Below are 15,684 nucleotides of genomic sequence, written 5' to 3'. Positions count from 1 at the left end.
GGCAGCTGCCATTTGTCACCGCACTCAGGCAATGTTTATCTCTATGTAACCTCTGCATTTGGCCACTGATGCAACCCGCCTAGCTCCCAAAGTCACCAGAATTGACAAGCCCTTCTATATAATATAGCCACACCCATCTTTCAGAATCTGAAATGATATACACTGACAATGTGAATCAATTCAGCCAATTCAATCAAACTTAAAATTAATAAAAGCAAAAATCAATCAAAATGATTGCTTTTGATTGAACTCATCAGCAATCAGGTGTGATGCCCTCCTCTGTCACACCGTCATTATCTCTCTCTCCCCCTGTCTCCTGGACTGTCACCCCACTCTGCCGCCCTCCCCCAGCAACCACACTGCCCTTCATGACTCTCCGTGGGAGTGTCTGGGAAAGTCGGCCAGGGCCCCCAGAGAGGTACAGCGGAGATACTTACTCGAAATCCTCCGCGTCAGGCTGTATGTGGACTTGGATGTGTCTGAGGACGAGCGTCTTCCATCCGGGGAATTGGTCCGTGGGGTCAGCGGGACTTCGCTGGCCGTATGGACAGAGTCACCATCCTTGTCACTGCTCCGGCTGGCCATCCTATAGGAAGGGAAGAGGTCTCAGTAGCTGTCCAGGAATCCCGAGGGACTGGCATCTCCATCCCTTGGGGGTTAAGACCCGCGATGAAACCGTTCTCAGACCCATTTTATGCAACATGGAATAATGCAAATTTGAAACAGTGTGGTGTCCTTAAACTCTCAACAACGTCTTGCTTTTTGCACCAAATGTGAAATGATATGAAGAAATATTCCCCGATTTAGAACAATCTGTCAAGAACTTGCATAATTTCAAAGCTGGGGCTGGGCGGAGAACTGTGTAAACTTAGGCTGTCGCCACGTGGGGGCGCCACTTTGGCTCAGTGAAGCCCGAGACCTGTCAATCTCTAGTCTGCAGTGAACCGTCTGGTGGTTTATAGGCATCCAAACTTCTGCTTTTGGTTACAAGTGTCCTGGTATTTCAATAGTCACTGTGTCTATAATTTAAGATCTTTTAAAAATATCCTATAACAATGTCACTCAAGGGTTCTTTGCGTGGCAGAAATGGCCCTGAAAATCAACAATTTCTGAACAGAAGTTTGATGTCAAGAAATAGCTATAAATTAGCAGCAGCCGTGACTCAATGTGCTCCCAATAAAGAACTGCTGAGAAATTGGGAAGGAGCGGGTAAGGGTGGATGGAGAAGAAAGACGATACGGGGTAGTGATTAAGAGAACCGCTGGGGCTGAACCCTGGCTGGGTGCTGGGGTAAGTCCCTTTCCCCTCCCGTACCTCCATTTCCCCATCTGTAAAGTGGAAATATTGACAGTACCCACATTATATGGTGGTTGCAAACCCTGAATGAGTTAACACATATAAAATGTGTAGAGGCCGAGCATGGTGGCTCACACATATAATCCCAGCATTTTGGGAGGCCAAGGCAGGAGGATCCCTTGAGGCCAGGAGTTTGAGACCAGCCTGGTCAACACAGCAGGACCCCATCTCTACTAAAAGTTGACTGGGCATGGTTGCCCACAACTGTAATCCCAGCACTTTGGGAAGCTGAGGCAGGAGGATCGCTTGAGCTCGAAAGTTTGAGGCCGGGCGCGGTGGCTAAAGCCTGTAATCCCAGCACTTTGGGAGGCTGAGACGGGCGGATCACGAGGTCAGGAGATCGAGACCATCCTGGGTAACACAGTGAAACCCCGTCTCTACTAAAAATACAAAAACTTAGCCGGGCGAGGTGGCAGGCGCCTGTAGTCCCAGCTACTCGGGAGGCTGAGGCAGGAGAATGGCGTGAACCCGGGAGGCGGAGCTTGCAGTGAGCTGAGATCCGGCCACTGCACTCCAGCCTGGGTGACAGAGCGAGACTCCGTCTCAAAAAAAAAAAAAAAAAAAAAAAGAAAGTTTGAGACCAGCCTGGGCAACATGGCAGAACTCTGTTTCTACAAAAAAAAATTAAAAATTAGCTGGGCATGATGGCTTGTGTTTGTAGTCATAGTCACTTGGGAGGCTAAGGCAAGAGGCTCGCTTGAGCCCAGGAGTTTGAGGCTGCAGTGAGCTATGATTGTGCCAATGCACTCCAGCCTGGGAGACAGAGCAAGAGACCCTGTCTCAAAAATAAATAAATAAAATGCTTAGAACAGTGCTTGGTTGTGTAGTAAACAGGCGCTCAATACATTTTGAAACATTTTTTATGGATTGATCAATCGATCAATTCATTGATTTTTTGTTTGTTTGTTTAAGAAACAGGATCTCACTATGTTGCCCAGGCTGGACTCAAACTCCTAGGCTCAAAGTGATCCTCCCGCTCTCAGCCTCCTGAGTAGCTGGGACTATAGTTGCATGCTTCCATGCCCAGCTTAGTTGATATTATTACAACTGGGGGGCTTTAAGATCTCCCCCACAATACTCATAAAGCTAGGTAAGGATGCTGGAGGGATGGAAAAGGAGGTAGAAAAACAGCTGGTGACATCGTTTTGAGACTGATGCCGCTAATAACATGCCCCTAAGCCATAATGGCTGTAGATTTATGCCTTCCGAGGCTGCAACCCCCACAACGTGACATTAAAGCCTACAGGAAAACTTGTCTTGAAAAATGCAAGTTTTGAATGCTGTGAAGTCTTCAGACACATTCTGTGCATGAGATGAGACTGATCTAATGTTCTTCAAAAGCATTATCAGGAGCCGGGCGCGATGACTCACGCCTGTAATCCCAGCACTTTGGGAGGCTGAGCTGGGTGGATCATTTGAGGTCAGGAGTTCAAGACCAACCTGGCCAACATGGCGAAACCCCATCTCTACTAAAAGTACAAAAATTAACCTGGCATGGTGGCACACACCTGTAGTCCCATCTACTTGGGAAGTTGAGGCATGAGAATCACTTGAACCTTACCCAGTCTTGGGTATCTCTTTTTTTTTTTTTTTTTTTTTGAGACGGAGTCTCGCTCTGTCGCCCAGGCTGGAGTGCAGTGGCCAGATCTCAGCTCACTGCAAGCTCCGCCTCCCGGGTTTACGGCATTCTCCTGCCTCAGCCTCCCGAGTAGCTGGGACAACAGGCGCCCGCCACCTCGCCCGGCTAGTTTTTTGTATTTTTTTTAGTAGAGACGGGGTTTCACCATGTTAGCCAGGATGGTCTCGATCTCCTGACCTCGTGATCCACCGGTCTTGGCCTCCCAAAGTGCTGGGATTACAGGCTTGAGCCACCGCGCCCGGCCGGGTATCTCTTTATCGCAACACAAAACAAACTAACACAGGTTGGGAGAAGGATGAATAACTAATTTGCATTACTGTTAAAAGGGAGAACCCCAACTGAGCCAGTAATGCTAAACTCTAAATGGCACACACTCCCAATCGCCAAGTGAGGCATCTCTGTGAGACCTGTAAGAGCTCTGCACATTGTAGGGATTCAACATATGCTTGTTCTTCAAGCAATCAACTAACTTGACTTTAATTCACTCTTCAATGAGGGTCTTTCTGGCATTGCTTCAAAAGGCACCGGTTAGATTGTGCAGTTTTCCCAATCTTCACCAGCCCAGCCAAGAAAAGTTGGGGGCCCACAGGACATGAGCATATGTGACAATTAATGTTGTGTCCCCCAAGATCACACACAGAGCACACACAAAGGGCCAGCTCATCTGCCACGTGCCAGTCCACAGAGGCAAGTCCCATGGTTCTCGGCTCAAATGTCGCAGTAGGAACAGCATTGCGAAGCCCATACACTTGACATTTCTACTTCCTGTCTGTTTGATAACATGCAGCTGCCCACTTGGTAAATAAATCTGGGGAAAATACAAAGCTGTAAATTTGCTTTCTGAATGATTTAGCCGTCTTCTCTTTACAGATTTCTCTTACCGTTTTGCATTATGCTGAGTGCCAAAAATGTGTCAAGCACTGCCCAGTGTTCAGAAGAGACCTCATTCATCCTGGGAAGCACAAAGGTCATGCACAGCTGTTCAGTCTGTAGACTGCACAACCCTAGGTGGTGCCATTCATGATGGCCACCATGTGAATTGGTGCCACCTGGAGTTGTGTGGTGTATTGGCCCTGCTGGGAAAGTTACAGTCCACTTCTCTACTAGTGGCAAAACCGAAAGAAGTGTCTTCCCAGAGGGTCCCAGCCCCCTTGTCCCTGCTTACACAAAGGGTCAGCAGCAATCAAGGTAAAATGCAACTGTCTTCCAACTCAGCATGAGAACCTAGGCTGTGCATCTGTAACACTCAACATTTGGATATCTAGGGGGCAAACAGGTACCTGACTGTGATTTTCAACACCTCTGAGGGGTCTCCGCTGGTACAGAAGAAAATCCAAATTCCTTACTCCGGCATTCAAGACCCAATTCAACCTGAGCTTGCAGGCTCATTTTCCACTATTCCCCCAGCTCTTCCTAGATGTAGTGTCCATTTGTGGTGTCTGCCCACTTCTCTAGTCAATTTTCTCCTCTGTAGTCACAACACCCCAATTGTCTATTACAGGGGTCTGCAAACTACAAAGCCAAATTCACTGCCTGATTTTGTAAATGAAGTGTTAATGAAACACAGCCCTGCCCCTTCATTTATGGTCTACAGCTGCTTTTGCACAACAATGGTAGAAATAAGTAGCTGCAGCAGAGACCATATGGCCCATGAGGCTAATATATTTACTATTTGATACTTTAAAAGTTTGCCAACCCCTGGTCTAGTAGTTTAGTTCATGTGTTTCGGATAGAAATGAGCATTTCCCTGGTTTCCTGGGTGGGCAGGTAACTGGCATGATTCTGGCACCATTTCCTCCAAGTGAAAGTGACTGGTACATAACCCAAGCCAGGCTAATGAGAGCCTTTCCAGGTTTTGTTTTGTTTGTTTATTTGTTCACTTTTTATGCAACGGCAACAGAATGCAAGTCTAGTCCTGCCACATGGAGAAAACAAGCTTAAGAATGAGGCCAATACAGAAGAAACAGAGAGAGAGAGAGAGAGAAACAGAGAGAGGCTCTGATGACATGATTTCTGCTCCTGGATCCAGCTACGCCTGAAGCCATCATTCCTGATTCTTTCATAACAAGGCCTTATGCAGGACTGTCATATATGGAATGCAGGGTGTAAATGCACAACTCTAGGGGGCAACCTGACTTATATACCTGCCTTACCTCCTACATGAGATTGAAAATGCCCTGAGCATGGTCATAGGACCATATCTAGCCCTGTGTATGCCACAGCGCCTGGCACACTGTACTTAAGAAATAACTACAAAAGGAACTCAGATTAACTTTTCAACTGATGATTGGCACTTTAAGAATGCAAGTTCTGCCTGAAGAATAGTGTGTCAGTCAACAACTTTTTCTGAGTGAACAAGACAGGCAAAAATCCCTGCCCACATGGAGTTGGCATTCTTGTGAGCATAGCTTTAAAGACATCAGATGGACTGAACTAACTTCTGCTACATAGACCAGTGGAATCCTTTTTTTTTTTTTTTTTTTTTTTAAGTCTTGCCCTGTTGCTCAAGCTGGAATGCAGTGGCATGATTATAGCTCACTGCAGCCCTGAGTTTCCAGGCTCAAGCGATCCTTCCACCTCAGCCTCCCGAATAACTGGAACTCTAGGCAACAATATGCCCAGCTAATTTGAAAAATTTTTATAGAGATAGGGATCTCATCGTGTTGCCCAGGCAGGCTGGTCTCAAACTCCTGACCTCCAGCTGTCCTCCCACCTCAGCCTCCCAAAGCACTGGGATTACAGATGAGAGCCACAGCACCCGGCTGCAAATTATCTCTTGATTAATGAGTTGCTTTCACCCAAAATCTCAACTTCACACACACCTGTAGGATTCAGGCCACAACTTATGAATAATGAATAATGGAAGAGTTCTTTAACATTGTGTTTGTATCAGTTTAATTAATCTCTATTGATACCTAATACTGACAGAAATAAATGCTTATAAAACTTTTACTCTGTGCTAAGCATATTATATGCATATCTTATTTATTTATTTATTTATTTGTTTGTTTATTTTATTTTATTTTTTTTTTGAGATAGGGTCTCATTCTTTCCCAGGCTGGAGTGCAGCGGCGCGATCATAGCTCACTGCAGCCTCAACCTCCTAGGCTCAAGCGATCCTCAGCCTCCACAGTAGCTGGGACCACAGGCACACATCACCACACCCAGCTAATTTTTTGATGTTTTGTTGAGATGGGGTGGGGGAGAGGGTCTCACTATGTGGCCCAGGCTGGTCTCAAACTCCTGAGCTCAAGTGATCCGCCTGCCTCAGCCTCCCAAAATGCTGGGATTACAGGTGTGAGCCACTGCCCCCAGCCAGAATTACATTTATAATCACCAACGAAGTATCAAGCATTCCTAACTACTTTCCCACATTCCAAATTCATTGACTCCCTGCAACAACTCTGAGAGAAATACTATTCTTTTTATCACCCCATTTCACAGATGGGAAATCAAGGTACAGAGAGATCCAACCATTTGCCCAAGGTCACAGAACTAGAAATAATAGTTGCGATCACAGAGCCTGGATCCAGAGCCATTTTGCTATGGAAATATTTGATACTTGCTTCTAAGAAGAGAAAAAGAGGCCTGAGGCATGAGCCCCCAACTTGGGAGGGAAAGATGGGACACCAGAGACCTTTGCAATCTCAGACCAAGGACTGAGCTGAACCAGCACTGCCTCCTTCCACCCTGCCAGGCTCCAGCTGTGCGTTCTGGCCGCTGTCTCTCTCCCTCTCTGGGCCTGCCCCTCCGAATCATGACAAGCCCACTTGATGACTTCTTGATCCTTCCCAGCCCCGACCTTCTTGACTGTACCCAGGCTCTCTGACCACGTCCCTCTCTCAGTCAGGGAGAGGTGGACCAGGCACGTGGCTGAGAAGCTTCAAAACTGCGTTCCCAAAATATCTGAGCGACTGGCAGATGGAGATGTTGTATGCAGGCGCGGGAGGAGAGCGAATTAGAAATAAAACGAAAGATGCCAGAGAGAACATAAACAGCGTTGGAGGACAGGATGGAGCCTGGAGGTGCTTTTCTGCTTCCCTGTTTCTGAAGTTCTTGTTCGGAGCAGCAAAAAGGCGCTTGCTTGTTGATTCCGTCTACCCATCCATGCAACGGATATTTATCGAGCTTTTACTATGTGCATGCCCTGGGCTGGGTGCTAGGGAATCTTGTCACGCGGACTTGGATGGAAACCCTCAGAATGTGGTCAGCCCTTGAAGAATATAGAGGCTCACAGATCTCCTTTTCTGCTTGGAACAACACTTTATATGACTAAAAATGCCCACACACTTAGCATTACACGGTTCATATCTCAGAAGGCCCAATGTGCCACTAGGTGAACTAAAACCCCGCCACCAGCTGGTCTTGCCAGCTTGCCGAACAAAATGAGGTGTACAGAACATATTCGCAGTCTCCAGCAAAGATGTCCATGGAAACTCAGCCTGCTTCTCTTTCATGCCCCCACATCCGCCCTCCTGTGGCCCAGACCCCCAACCCCCGCTTCTCAGAAAAAGGGAAAAGTCTTGAAATTGATTTCAGAGAAGTTCAGAGCAGTTTTACTTACAGCCAGGGAGGGGTCTGAGCAGGGAAAGGTCCCAGAATTTCAACTTCATCCTCACTTGACTGGCAACAGCTGGACTCGTAGCACTTCTGACAGCAGTGCCGGCAGGTCCATCTGCACAGCAGCAGATCAGAGAGTCTAGAAAGAAAACCCTGAGGCCATTGGGGGAGGTGGGCCGGGGGTAGGGGGAGAGGGGTGGTGGGCAGGGTGGGGAAGAGGAAGAGGAGAAACAACACCCAAAATTAAAAGTAGCCAATCTCGGATGAGAAACAGACATTCAGGAGTTCTGGCTTTGCTGCTCAGCACTTAGAACAAAATGTTTTCCATTTCTATTTACCAACTGCAGGCACAAAGATAGCAAACATCAACTCGCTGGAGCCATTAGTAGCAAGCAAAACATTTGCAGGTATTTTCTTTGGTAGTTTATGTGAACGTCTTTCTTGACATGTGGGTGGTTTATACAACATTGTAAGGGCTATACAATATGTTCAAAACACAATGAATATTACTCTGTCTTCTTGAAAGCAGGGGAAAAATATGTAAAAAATGATCTCGGTGACATGAAACAGACAGAGATAATCAAACGGAATAAGTAGGGGTGGAGAGGGAAACTTGTCTTCTCAACTGGTGTCTTTTCAAAACCGGGATCTCCTTTCGTTAGAAAGGAATGGAAACTCTGCTGGTATTAACACCAGGTTATTGTTGAATATTCAATATCCCCACAGCCCCACATAAGACTCCAAAATGAAAGTCAGGCATTTCTTGATTAGAAACCAGACCAAACAAATCAACAAATGAACCCACCTCGTTTAATGGTTCCAACTGCCCTTTTAAGATCCACGATGAAGCCAAGGGCGTAAGGGAACGAAGGGGTTAAAGAAAGAGAGACAAGACCAGTTTAGCAATATTCCAGCAACTCAAAAAAAAATTTACAGAAGAAAAAAAAAAAAAAAAGCCCTGCGTATTTCCACTTACCATCCTGGGAAGGGAGCTGACTTCCTAACAAGGTGTTGCTATTTTCAGGGCTGCTGGTAGCCTCCTGGTTAACCAACACCAAATAAATGGGAAACTTTAGCATTTCGATTTGATTTGCACCGTATGCTGTTATGAATCAGAGCAGGCGGATAGATAGTCATGCTATCCAATACAGCCACACTTCAGGAGAAGAGCAAACCTTCCTATACAGAAATAGCCATGTAGCCAACCCAAAAGGACATGATTAGCTAACATGCAGGCAGGCACACAGTGGATGTTACTTGGCTCCCCCGCCCTCCCGGAGGCCCTACCTTCCAATTCTGCTCCAATGGTAATGGTGGGGTGTTTCCTATCACCACCCACAAATAGAGGGAACTAAAAAGGAAGCCCTAATCTGGTCCTCTTGAGGAAGGAGGGCCTCCCTTCCTGTTGTGGCCCCACCCCACCTCCCCATCTTCGTCTCCTGGGTTTTCAGGGCACAGACTCCCTCCTTCTCTTTAAGATGGTTTTCCAAATGGGCCAAGTAGACTAGGTTGGTTAGAAGTCCTGCACCCCAACCTCGGGCATGCCCCAGAGGTGAACTGAGGTGGGATTCAAACTCAGAACTTTGAATCAAGAGGGGGAAGTTATTATCTTCTTTCCAATTCTCCTTCCAGGAGGAGAAAGTCTCAATTTGGTACCACTGCATGTTAACATCTTTTTACCACTTATCAATTTCTACCCTCACCCATCCCCTTTCTTTTAAACAAAGAAAGTAGATCTTGTCCAGAGCCTTGCAGACAGCCATGTCCACCTAGAATTCAATAATGTGGCATTACTCCCATTGCGTTATTCTTCCAGTTGCCTTCTGCCCATGTCACATGATCTTGGTTTCCTATGATATTAGTGATGTAATGTTTCCTTTTCATATGATTTTGTTAAAGTAAAAATAAAAGTTAGCCCATTTATAGAAAAATAAATTAAGTTAATAATAGCATAGGTAGGGCTAGGCACAGTGGCTCATGCCTATAATCATAGTATTTTGGGAGGCCAAGGCGGGTGGATCACCTGAGGTCGCGAGCTTGAGACCAGCCTGGCCAACATGGTGAAACCCCCTCTCTTCTAAAAATACAAAAAATTAGCCAGGCATGGTGGCAGGCACCTGTAATCCCAGCTGCTGGGGAGGCTGAGGCAGGAGACTCACTTGAACCTGGGAAGCAGAGGTTGCAGTGAGCCAAGATCACACCACTGCACTCCAGCCTGGGCAACAGAGTTATTTAGACTCTGTCTAAAATAATCGTCATCACCATCATCATCATCATAGTACAGGTGGTATGTGGCTTGTGAAAAAATCAAAATCCTCGAAGTGGTAAGGGAATAACAACAGCTTGGGAAATACTCAAAGGCACTTATCACAAAATCTCTAAAGCCAAAACTCAAACCATACACAGAAGAAGACCCAAAGGTGCTGAGGGGCCATGCAACGAGCTGAGTCAAGAAGTACTACAGTCCTAGTCTCACCATTGACTGATCACGTGACTCGCACAAGTCAGGGGGCCTCTCTGAGCCTCGGTTTCCTCTTCTTTAGTGGAAAGGCTACTCTATACGTCAAAGGAGTGCTGTTAGGGTGGGACAGGACACTGACTCTGCAAATACTTGCGTGCGGTCCAGTTGAAAATTAAAATGCACCCTTTCTGTGATGATAATTGGGTGATTGTCAAGACATAGTGGTACCCAGCAGGCACCAGGTATTGTCCCGGCAGGTACAGCAGGGCACAAAACAGCAAAATATACTCTCATAGGGCTTACATGAAAAAGTGCTTTAGAATGTTTAGGATAGAGTGATACTTTTTCATGATAATCCATGACCATTTTCGGAATATGGGGAAGCATTTCCTAGACATGTGGTGGTCAAAAGAGGCCATTTATGAAACCAAAGTGAACAGAGACAAGGCCACCTCATGCCCCTGCTGAAAAACAGCCTTCCCAGCCTTCTCAAAGCCCAGGTGCAAGATGAGTGTCAAGGAACAGAGAGAAACCAAAGAAGATGAAAGAGGTACCCTGACGTTCCCAGGCATGCGGTCTTTCTGGCATTGGGTCTCCTGGGTTCCCATGTTTGACACTGATGGAAGAGAACCAATTCACACCAGAAAGAAAGAGGAAGAAAGAAAACCCATGCATTCTAAACAAGGTTGGCAAACTAAGCTTCGCAGATCAAAACCAGCCCCGCAGCCTGTTTTGCTACAGCCCTTGAGCAAAGAATGATTTGTACGAGTTTAAAAGGTTGGGGAAAAAAAAAAAAAAAAAAAGATGACTGCCTCTTGACTCGTGCAAAGTATACAAAATTCAAATGTTGGTGCCTGCAAATAAAGTTTTATTGGAACACAGCCACACCCACTCATTTACTACTGTCTATAGCAGTTTTGGTGCTATAGTCAGAGTGGAATAGTTGTGACAGAGACCATGTGAGCCTCCAGGAGAAAAAAAGTACTATCTGGCACTTCACAGGACAAAAAAAGTTTAACACCTTGTTCTAGAAGGAAAACCAACATCTCTGCTCATTGTCATATGAGATGCTTAACATATCTCGCACCGACCCCCCTTGAGATCCCACCTTGACCCCTAAGCGGCTGTGTGGCCTTGGGCAAGTCACTTAATTTCTCTCTGCTGAAGGCGGCCATTAAGAACCCCAGGAGCCAGTAAATATGTTCATTTCTCACTAAATTGCGCACTCAGAGGGGCAGGAACTGCGCTGTTTTCATCACTGCATCCCCAGTGCCAGCACTTAGTAGGCGGTCGCCCAAGTGTGTGTTGGGTGACTATTGAATAGCCCCTGGACAACATTCAGCACACAGTGGGTGGACAGTAATGTGACCTTCAATGAACTTGAAAAGAGAAACTGGCGATTCCACGAAAGGGAAGCCAATCCGGGGAATCGAAGGCAGGAGACGAATGGAAGAGGCTCCGCCAGGTGACACAGCACAGAGTTCCCGACAGGCTGAAGCGTCTGAGGACACTATGAGGGGATACGTGAGCCAGAGGGGAATGGGAGGACCAGCAGCACCCCCAGCTGTGGCTGAGGGGACAAGATGTGAGCCAAGATGCACCCTGGACGTGGAAGTCTGTAAGCTTCTCTGCCCAGCTCAGAGGAGCCAGCACCAGAAGCAAGCAACTCAACGGGTCTCACTGCGAGTCTGCCTGCTTGACCTTGGCGCTGACCTGCGGTCACTTCCCTTCTTGCAGAGGAGAAAGGTCTTTTCATCAAGAAGCCCGGCCCACCCCTCCGCCCCCTCTCCCCAAAAAAGGCTGCTTAGAAATTATTTCAGAATTAATTCAGCCCAAGGATTCTTGGGGGACATTTCTTCAAGGTGAAGAGGGTCTACATCTCCCAGATCCCAATGCAGCGGACTAAAGTAACAGCCTCCTTTTTCTCCACCAGCGCGCCTCTGGCCTCCGGGTGTCCCCCACCCCTCAGCACCCAGTGCCCAGGAGAGACGACGTCCTTGTCCCTCCTGGTCGGAACAGCTGCCTCAGGCTCGGTCTGCCGGCCAATTAGCCGGAGCCGTCACCACGGCAACGGCAGCTGACGGGCCGGGCTGCTGGCTCGCCCCGGGCAGCCCTCTCCACGGCCCCTCCCCTGGGGTGGGGTGCCAAGGAGAGGGAGGGGCGGGGGGGGGAAGAAAAGTCCGCCCCACCCCCCATTCCCTCCCCAAGAGGCAAGGGTGCGCTTTGCAGAGTCCACATAGGACCCTCCATCCCGGGGTTTGGGGGTCCCCAGTCTCTCCTCCCGGGGCGCACCCCTGTTGCTGCAAGGGTTGCCCGCGCACGGGCATCCTTTTTCTCGAAGCAAGTTTGTGGGAGCTTAGCCGTGGGCCCTCCCTTCCGCGCGCTCCCAGCCGGAGGGGGCGCAGCACCCCCTACCCGCACCCCGGACCTTGCCCCCAGCCTCAGCCCTACCTGGATGTACGCCATTTTCGCCCGCGCGCACTCACTCCGGCCCGGGCATGGCGCCGCCACGGCCACTTTGCCCTCGCCAACAGCGGAGGGGGAAGAAAGCAAAGGGGGAAAGGAAGAAAAAAGCAGCCGGTGGCCCCAGACGTGACTGGAGTGGCTGATGAGCGGCGCCCGCCCCTCCGCCGGCCGCCCCGTCCTTGCCTTTCCCTGCGTTCCGGCTCTCGGAAATCGGGGCCGCCTCCCCGGTTCGGAGAGACGGGTTGCCCGGGGCCCCCGCCTCGGTCTCCCTCGCTGTCCCGTGCTCCCCCCCGAGGCGCTCCCCAGGCTGGAATAAGGCCCGGGCGCCTGGGCAAGGAGCCCGGGGCAGCCGCGGGGACTGCAGCGACCCCAGCGCAGGCGGGGCCGGAGACGCTGGGGCCCGAGCGCGCGGGAGGCGGGGGAGGGGATGGGGATGGAGAAGGGGGTGGGAGGGGGCGGTACACAGGTCAGCCCATCCTGCTGGAAAGGGGGCTGGCACCTACCGAAAGCAGGGCCCCCGGGGCAGCCGTGGAGCGGAGGGGACACAGTGCAGCCTGCCATGAAGTCTGCAGCAGGGAAGGTCCTCCCTATCCAGCCCTCTCCCCAAACTGGGTTGGAAAAACTTTATTCCCGCCCCACCCGACGCGCCTAGCACGGTTGCGGTGAGGATCGCAGAGGCTGCTTGGATGGGAGCCTCAAGTTAAGGTGGGCATAGGGCGTCCCAAACGGAGGTGCTGTGTCCAGGGCTTCAGGGGGCGCGCGGAGAGAGCGGAGCGCCCCTTTACTCTAAACCTGCCGGAGTTGCGCCCTGGACGCAACAGGTCTAGTGCAGGGCGGCCCGGCAGCGCCACCCAGCGTCGTGCCCGGCCTCGTGTGCTCCTCTGCCCACCGGCTGCCGGCCGCCAGTGAGCGTGCGCCCCGGGGCGTGTCCACCGCTGCCCTCCTGCCTGACCTCGTGGCTGGGGCGCCCTGGACCCACAGGCCTCCATCAAATCTCCCAGTCCAAGGCCTCTGGCTCTCCACTCAGAGATTCGAGGTGGAACATTGCCCTCCTCTGGATTTATTTTTTTATTTTATTTTATTTTATTTTATTTTAGACACAGAGTGTCACTCTGTCACACAGGCTGTAGTGCGGTGTGGGGTAATCTTGGCTCGCTGCAACCTGCGCCTCCCAGGTTCAAGGAATTCTCGTGCCTCAGCCTCCCGAGTAGCTGGGACTACAGGCGCCCGCCACCAAGCCCGCTAGATTTTGTATTTTTCGTAGAGAAAGGGTTTCACCATATGGGCCAGCCTGGCCTCGAACTCCTGGCCTCAAGTGATCTGCCTGCCTCGGCCTCTCAAAATGCTGGGATTACGGGCGTGAGCCACTGTGCGGGCCGGATTTCTTTTTAATATGCCCAGTCATCTCCTGTTGCTGGGCAGCAGCTTATCAGCCTGTTAATTTTAACCTCCCAGTGCCTCTTTTTCCTCAGTAAAAACAGGAGAAAATCTCCACCCTGCCTATCCTCCAGGGCTGTTTTGTGGGAATAAATGAGAAAATGAATATGGAAGTAACAAACAAAAGATGGATATTCAGATGCATATATTTTTTGTCTAAAAATCTAGCAGGCCTATACATTTTTTAGTATGATATATTTAGTTTGTAGCATATAGCACATAACGCATATTGAGTGCTTATGATTCTGCAGGCATACACGCCTCAACACTTCACAAGCATTATTTCATTTCAACCTGCAGTACCTTGATCACTCCTATCAGCTAGCACTCTGTCCAGCCAGAGTAGGCACTGAATAATTGTTTTTGTTGCCCTTATTCACTCTGCTTCCTGAGGGAGGTGCTATGATTATCTCCAATTTATGAGGGACTGGAGTCCGGAGAGGTAAAGCCTCTACGAAGGCCTGACAGCTGGTAGGCTGGGGCACTGGCCTTTGAACCTACAAGTCCAGGAATGAACCCAAGGTGGCCACTCCTAATCACTTTGTGGTATTTATCCACAATCTTTCTCCAGCACTGATGGCAGGGCATGCCAGGTGGGGAGTGGGCCTCTCAGAGGAGGATGCCTATTGGGACGGGTGCTCCTTGGGGGCACTTGAGGGAGCTGGAGGAATTTGCTAGGTGTTCCTGTAAGTAAAAATAATTAACCCTTTTTCACCTGAGGTCAGGAGTTTGAGACCAGCCTGGCGAACGTGGTGAAACCCCGTCTCTACTAAAAATACAAAAATTAGCCAGGCATGGTGGCAGGCACCTGTAATCCCAACTACTCCAGAGGCTGAGGCTAGGAGAATCGCTTGAACCTGGGAGGCAGTGGTTGCAGTGAGCTGAGATTGTGCCACTGCACTCCAGCCTGGGTGACAGAGTGAGACACCATCTCAAAACAAACAAACAAACAAACAAAGTTAACCCTTTTTGAGGTCTGTGTACCAGGCACTGTTTCCAGCCCTTTACACGAATTTCAATCTTTTAATTTTCTGATTACCATGAGGTAGGCACTAGTACTATCCCACTCTTTAGGTGAGAAAAAAAGAGGCATGAAGAGGTGAAGTTGGCCAGGCGTGGTGGCTCATGCCTGTAATCCCAGCACTTTGGGAAGCCAAAGTGGGTGGATCACTTGAGGCCAGGAGTTCAAGACCAGCCTGGCAACATGGTAAAACCCTACAAAAATTTTCTCTACAAAATATAAAAATTAGCCCGGCATTGGTGGCTCACACCTGTAGTCCCAGCTACTTGGGAGACTGAGGCTGAAGAATCACTTGAGCCCAGGAGATTGAGGCTATAGTAGTAACCTGAGATCACACCACTGCACTCCAGCCTGGGTGACACAGTAAGACCCCATCTCAAAAAAAAAAAAAAAAAAAAAAAAGAAGTCATTTGCCCAAGTTGTATCATGCCAGACCACTGTTAACTCCTATAGGAATGGTACCATGTCCAAGAGGCCAAAAAGAGACCTAGGTACAGTGAACGAGACCTAGGGTTTATTGGGGAAACTTACATACAGGGACAATCCGGTGGCAGCTGGCTGGACAGGAGAACCTCTATTGTTTACATAAAAAGCATGCAGTTTATGTAGCGTTTTCACTTAACACCTTTCACCTAGCAACTTCCTTTTGGCCCTTTAACCCAAAACAAAGGGCCTCAATTGTTTATATAAAAAGCATGTTTATATAAAAAGCATGGAGTTTATATAGCATTTTCGCTTAGCACC

At 48.9% G+C, this 15,684-nt stretch overlaps 1 protein-coding gene across 35 annotated transcripts in view; it reads right to left on the bottom strand.

Moving 5' to 3' along the window:
- Positions 1 to 13,066, bottom strand: part of SYT17 (synaptotagmin 17) — a 94,564-nt gene extending 81,498 nt beyond the window's left edge. For 4 of the 35 annotated variants that reach the window (XM_005591356.4, XM_045382763.3, XM_074027821.1 and 1 more), the window contains exons 1-4: positions 12,468 to 12,890; positions 8,361 to 8,378; positions 7,560 to 7,708; positions 438 to 586 (exon numbers count right to left, since the gene is read on the bottom strand). In XM_005591356.4, coding sequence (XP_005591413.3) covers positions 438 to 586; positions 7,560 to 7,708; positions 8,361 to 8,378; positions 12,468 to 12,482 — 331 coding nt within the window. In that variant the 5' untranslated portion in view covers positions 12,483 to 12,890. Of the gene's footprint in view, positions 1 to 437; positions 587 to 7,559; positions 7,709 to 8,360; positions 8,384 to 8,531; positions 8,804 to 12,467; positions 12,891 to 12,985 lie in introns of those variants that run through there. The other 31 variants (XM_065537482.2, XM_065537480.2, XM_065537484.2 and 28 more) reach the window with 16 other exon arrangements.
- Between the last annotated feature and the right edge of the window lie 2,618 nt (positions 13,067 to 15,684).

This window comes from Macaca fascicularis, chromosome 20 (assembly GCF_037993035.2).
Source record: "Macaca fascicularis isolate 582-1 chromosome 20, T2T-MFA8v1.1".
Classification (NCBI taxonomy): Eukaryota; Metazoa; Chordata; class Mammalia; order Primates; family Cercopithecidae; genus Macaca; species Macaca fascicularis.
Note: the sequence above shows the minus strand (reverse complement) of the source record. Positions and strands in the feature narration are given on the sequence as shown.